The following is a 6,702-nucleotide window of genomic DNA, read 5'->3' as shown; positions in this document are numbered from 1 at the left end:
AAGACATCAACTGAAACAGTATAACTACAGGAAACTGAGCTGAGAAAAGTGTTGAATTGATGATATTAGAGATGGAACAGAAGAAGAGGGGTAATAGAGAGCTTAAATCACAACAACCAAGAGTGTTTTGTGAGCATATCAGGTTCTGGTTACAGCCTCAAGGCTCACGAAGAAACATGATCATCATAAAAAAATAATAATAAAAATGAAAAAAAACAAACAAATTCTCTATCTACAGACACGTGCTATAGACATGTTACACAGATGAGTGTAAATTATGTAATAATTGGGAACTTTTATTCTCTGTAATTACACATATGATAATGAGAATGATTATAAGGACAGCTGAGAAAATGACGAGGTGATGAGAAGGAGGAAGGTATAGAAGCAAGATGAAATGAAGAAAATACAACATAATCATAATCAATATACTTGGAATGCTTGAAAATATAAACACACTATTTATTTATCTATTTTTGTAGATTCTTCCCGATTTCATTTATTCATTTTCTTCAAAATGAACTCTAAATTCCTTTATATTAATTCTGCCTGATTTCCTTTTTTACAATTTAACATGCATTATATATATATATATATATATATATTATTTAAAAGAGTTTCAACTCTGTCTGTTTTATTTATATTCTTATAAAATTAATGTGGGATATTGAATATGGAATATATAATATAAATAGTAAAATGAAACGAAGTATTGAATGTCTTATTGAATATAGGAAATATTGAGTATTAAATACTTCATTTCATTTTACTATTTATATGATATATTCCATATTCTATATCCCACATTAATTTTATAAGAATATAAGTAAAACATAAAAAATAGACAGAGTTGGAACTCTTTTAAATAATATATTCCTCTATACAGGATCATAAAAAACCCTTTTTTATATTTTTATTTTTATTCACACACACACACACACATATATATATTATATATACACACACACACACAGATACAAGTAGAATTATGTATACAACACTATAGCTCAAATTTTGAATCATCATCATCATCATTTAATGTCTGTTTTCCATGCTGGCATGGGTTGGATGGTGGGAAATAGTTCCATTCCTAAACCCCCACAACCTTTATGCATTGTGGCTTCCAACAATATAAAAACAAAAGCAAAACAAGATATGCTTGTCTGTTGAGGTTCCATAATCCAATGGTTGACTGCTGTTTCCACAAGAGAATTAGTTTTAAAATCAACTTTAAAAAAAAGGGTTTTTAAATATTTTATTGAAAATTCATAAATATTTTGAATTTTTAAGTATAAAATAAAACTGCATATCAAAAGACTACAAACGTTTGCAAGGTTTGAAGGACAATTTAAAAGAGATAATCTTAGGTTAAATAATTAAGCTTTGGAACAAAAACAAAAACAAAACACGGTCTTGAAAATCAGACCAATACAAGTTCTTTATCATCTCTTAAATGGTTCCGAGCCAGCGTTTCCATTATAAAGATCATATTACTTGCTTGAGGAGAAAAAGCAAGACTTTGTTCAAAAGATTTCTGGAAAAATGCTTCTATTGCTGGGTTTTTGTGTCCGTAAGTGCAAGCACAATGACTTCTGGAAATGAAAATGTTAAATCAAATTTAAAGAGATTTCAGAAGGCAAAATTCTTACGAAACTACTTTAACACAGAATTAATGTTTATCACCACTTAAACATGGCTGTTCTGTAGGAACCAACATTACTGCTATTTTTAACCCCAGGAGGACACTTCCTCCACTTGGTTATTTGATGCAATCTCACTCGATAAATACTGCAAACAAGAGAGTGGACACCTACAATCTTCTAGCCACAACATCAAACTATATAGTTTCAAGCTCTTTGTGGTCATCCTCAGTGGTGGATACTTGCCCACTAGAGACAGCAGTGGTTCACTCCAGAACTACTGCTATCTCGAGTGGGCAAGTATCCACCACTGAGGTTGACCACAAAAAAGGTCAAAACTGTAGAGTCTGGTGGTCCTGCCATTGCTGGAAGGTGGTAGGAGTTCACTCCCCTGCTTACAATATATATCAGACGCAGACTGCATCGAATTATCAGCTGGAGTAGGCGTCCTCCTGTGGCTAAAAATAGCAGTAATGTCGGTTCCTACAGAACAACCAAGTTTAAGTGGTGATAAACATTACTTCTCAGTATAGTTACTGCTCACATCACATATTGAAAATTTCAAACTAACTAATTTGTATGTTACTTTAACTCACTTCCAGCAATATCACATCATCATACGCTGTAACTAAATTAATTTTGCAAGAACCACATGACAATAACTCACTGAACTACTTGGGCAACAGAACAAGTACTGCACTGAACCCTTACACAAAATGTGTTATTTAGTTTTCTATAGGTGCTGGTACGACTATGTGGTTAAGAGGTTTGCTTCCCAACTATGAGATCTTGGGTTCAGTCCCACCGCATGGCACCTTTGGCAAGTGCATTTTGCTAAAGGTCCTGGGTGACCAAAACCTTCTGGCTGAATACAGTAGACAGAAACTGAAAGAAACTCATTTTGTATGTATGTGTATACCCTTGGCTGGACATCACATGATGGTTGTAAACAAGTGAGGTTGTTCACTTTGCAACTATATTGTTTTGGATTCAGCCCCAGTGGGTGGCACCATGGACAAGTGACATCCATTATAGCCCTGGGCTGACCAATGTCTTGTGAGTGAATTTTGTAGACAGAAACTGTGCAGAAGCCCATCATGTGTGTGTGTGTGTTTGTGTGTGTGTGCAAATGTGTTTGTGTGTATGTTTGTGTATGTACCCCTGCCACTTGTATCTCTGTTGAAAGAGATATTGTTGTTAGTAAGAAAGAAGATAAAAATCTCTTTCTGTCAGGTAATTGGCCCTGCTCAATATGTAGGAAAGGAGTTGGAAGAAATTCCATTCGCTGCATCCAGTGTAAACTATGGACACAAAAGAGATACAGTGGTATCACAGGTAGATTAACAGATAAAGTAGTCTTTGTGTTTGGCAGATGTACATGAACAATAAGCAAAAGAGCACACAGGACTCAGATTCTCAGGAGGCTCTCTTGAGGTTGTAGATAGTTTCTGTTACCTAGGTGACCAAATTAGCAATGATGGAGGATGGTCTGAAAGTATTGTTTCTAGAATAATAATAGGGTGGAGGAAGTTCAGGGAGTTATTACCTCTGTTGACAACAAAAGGACTCTCTCTCAGAGTGAAAGGTAGACTATATGATGCGAACAACTATACCCCATGGTAGTGAGACATGGACTCTGAATGCAGAAGGCATGTATAGACTGGAGAGAAATGAAGGTAGTATTCTCCCTTGGATGTGCAACATTAGTGCACATATACAACAAAGTGCAAAGGTATTGAGAGGGCATAAGAGGAATCAAATGTAGTATGCAAGAGAGAAGACTACATTGGTCTGACATGTGATGTGTATGAATGATGACAGCTGCATAAAGAAGTGCCAATCACTAAAATTGGATGGTACCCGCAGAAGAGGGAAACCCAGGAAGATGTGGGATGAAGTGGTGAGGACTGATCTTAGGATGTTGGACCTCATGGAAGAATTGACAATGGACTGAGATGTCTGGCAACATAAGGTCCTTGAGAAGACCCACCCACCTCAGTAAAACTGAGTTTTAGAAGCGTTGTGTCCCACCCACACTTAACAAAGAAACTTCTCACACACACTACCACAACAAACCAAACTACATCTCTGCATCTCTTCTCATCTTCACATTTCCACTTCATGCATTATGCTTACCTCCAACTCCTCAGCCCTGTCCTCTTGGCTCTGTCACACAGTATCATTGCTACCTGCTAGCCCCCAACCTATGTGTCCCACCCACATGTTCTGTCTCACTGTATCATTGCTATCAGCTAGCCCCCAGCCTATGTGTTATACCCATACGTAACACACAACTTTTCACACAAACCAATCTCTCTTCTCTTCTTCATATTTCCTCCTTCATACACTATGCTGACCTCTCACTCCCCAATCATGTCCTCACAGCCCTGTTTCTCTGTATCATTGCTATCTGGTAGCCCCCCACCACTCAATTATATACCAAGGTTTTTGTCACTCACTCTCCCCTCCACACTACCTAATCATGCTTCGTTCGCAATATCCTGCCACTTATATTCGAACCTCAAAGGTATGCTCTGGCACTTGCCACCATCTATATCTCTCTCTTCTTTTTTTCAACCATTCCATTTATATCCTGATCCCTGTCCCTTGTGAGTATGCCTGGCACTTTGTCACCATCTATATCTTGCTATCTCTCACTCTCTCTCCTTCTCTTCCCTCAAGTTGAGTAACCATGTATCTCCTTTGCGGCAGTACACCTGTTTCTGTCTTCATTCCTGATCTCTCTCTCTCTCTCTCTCTCTCTGCGGCCAGGTAACCTTGTACCACTTCTACAGCAAGACACCTGTTTCTGTCTCTCTGTCTCATATAACCCTTCACCATTTGACACAAGATCACCTCTTCTAATTACCCCACCCCCACCCACTCAAAAGATAAAAAAAAATTTTTGTCTTGTAAGGTACTTGGTGACCCTGCCAGTGCAGGTGCCACTTAAAAAGCATCAAGTCCCCACTGTAAAGTGATTGGCATTTGGAAGGGCATCCAGCTGTAAAAAACCTTGCCAAAACTGACTGTGCCTGTGCTACGTAAAAAGCACAACGTCCACTCTGCTGAGTGGTTGGTGTTAGGAAGGGCACCCAGCTATAAAAATCCAGCCAAAACAGTCACAGAAGTCTGGTGCAGGTTTCTGCCCCGCCACCTCCTGTCAAACCATCCCAACATGGAAGGCAGATGTTAAACAATGATTGAACTACCATGATATGGATCTCAAGTTCACATCTGTAACAGGCGAGTTACTATGTCTGACAGGGCACTTTACTCTACATTTCTCAGTTCAACAAGCTGCATGGAATATCAGGTCTGCTGGGAATGTTGTTACTTATTTCAAATTGGTCTTTTATACCCAATATAGAACATTAATAAAACAGAGGATGCAGACTTTTAGTGCACAGTAGACTTACAATATATGAAAACTTACCCTAATGTTATATCTGTTGCTGTAGAATATGATTCAAAAGTATTATGGATATCTAACAACATTTTTTCCAGTTCAGCATCAACCATTGGATGTTTCTGTCGTTCATAACCTTCAATGAAGATACACACACAGAGATTACAGGTATAGTAATTAAATCTGCTACAGGGTAAGAAATGACTTCTAACAAAGAAACAAAGTCTCATAACAGGAATTTGGAAAGAAACAGCATAAGTATTACATGTTGATTTATAGAAAAGTCTTGCATATTTTTACTGTAATACTTACTGATTGTATTTGTAAAGTAGAAGTCAATCTCTTTCTTTATCTTGAAATCCAAATTTTTTTTAGATTGTCACTTAAACATTTACTTACACAGCCAACTACACCATTAATTATTTGTATAAATCTAAATTTATAAACCAGGTAGAGAAACTGAAAGTTTAAAAGTAGTTCATCATCATCATCATCGTTTAACGTCCGCTTTCTATGCTAGCATGGGTTGGACGATTTGACTGAGGACTGGTGAACCAGATGGCTACACCAGACTCCAATCTGATTTGGCAGAGTTTCTACAGTTGGATGCCCTTCCTAACGCCAACCACTCAGAGAGTGTAGTTGTCCATAAATATTCTTTGCATTGATTTAGGGCAGTTGATCTCTATGAGTGTGCAATGATTATCCTTTTATGTCCCTATCAACTATATCTGGCCTGTTATTTTTGCACTAAGCAGAAGTTTTGATAAGTATGTTCAAAAAATATTTCTAATGCATTCATAACAGAGGTATTGTCAATGTTTATTAGAGGAAATTTTTTACATATTGATGCTATTGTATACAGTTTTACAAATAACATCATACCACAATGGAAAGTAATACATTGTTGACGTTTTTGAAAAGCTGCAGAGCACCTGTAATATTGTCTACAAAAATGTGACATAATAAGCCTTTCCAGTTGCATTCCATTAGTTAATAATGTAATTGTTGCTGTCTTTTCTTCAATAAGTATTTTGTAACTATCTCCAGCTCTTTGATAGCAAAAACACAATGTAATGGTCTTGAGTCCAAGAAAGGTTAACAGTATTTTCACCCTCAAGTTTATGAAAAACCTACCCATTTATGACATTTTGCGGTGCAGGTTTGGCTGTGTAGTATGAAGTTTGCTCCACAACCACATGGTTTCAGATTCAGTTCCATGGTGTGGTAGCTTGGGCAAGGGTCTTCTACTATAGCCTCAGGCCGACCAAAGCCTTGTAAGTGGATTTAGTAGACAGAAAGAAGCCTATCATAAATATGGCACAGGTATGGCTGTGTGGCAAGTAACTTGCCACATGGTTCTGAGTTCAGTCCCACTGTGTGGCATCTTGGGTTAGTGTCTTCTATGATAGCCTCAGGCCAACCAAAGCCTTGTGAGTGGATCTGGTAGATGGAAACTGAAAGAAGCCTCTTGTAGAGATGTGCGTGTGTGTGTATATGTTTGTCGCCCCACCATCGCTTGACAACTAATGTTGGTATGTTTATGTCCCTGTAACTTAGCAGTTCGACAAAAGCAACCAATAGGATAAGTACTAGGCTTACAAAGAATAAGTCCTGGGGTCGACTTGCTTGACTAAAGGCAATGCTCCAGCA

General features: G+C 37.6%; 1 protein-coding gene across 7 annotated transcripts in view; it reads right to left on the bottom strand.

The window, feature by feature from the left end:
• Positions 1-1,241: 1,241 nt before the first annotated feature.
• The window catches only part of LOC106882148 (uncharacterized), a 74,919-nt gene continuing 69,458 nt past the window's right edge, over positions 1,242-6,702 (bottom strand). For all 7 annotated transcript variants that reach the window (XR_016242305.1, XR_016242304.1, XM_089354035.1 and 4 more), the window contains 2 exons: positions 5,077-5,185; positions 1,242-1,592 (listed from right to left, as the gene is read on the bottom strand). Coding sequence is in view for 5 of the 7 variants with exons in the window: in XM_089354035.1 (XP_089210161.1) it covers positions 1,421-1,592; positions 5,077-5,185 (281 nt within the window). In the remaining 2 variants the exon portion in view is untranslated. The remainder of the gene's footprint in view (positions 1,593-5,076; positions 5,186-6,702) is intronic.

Source organism: Octopus bimaculoides, chromosome 6 (genome assembly GCF_046866305.1).
Source record: "Octopus bimaculoides isolate indiv1 chromosome 6, ASM4686630v1, whole genome shotgun sequence".
Lineage (NCBI taxonomy): Eukaryota > Metazoa > Mollusca > Cephalopoda > Octopoda > Octopodidae > Octopus > Octopus bimaculoides.
This window is presented reverse-complemented; position numbering and strand designations above follow the sequence as displayed.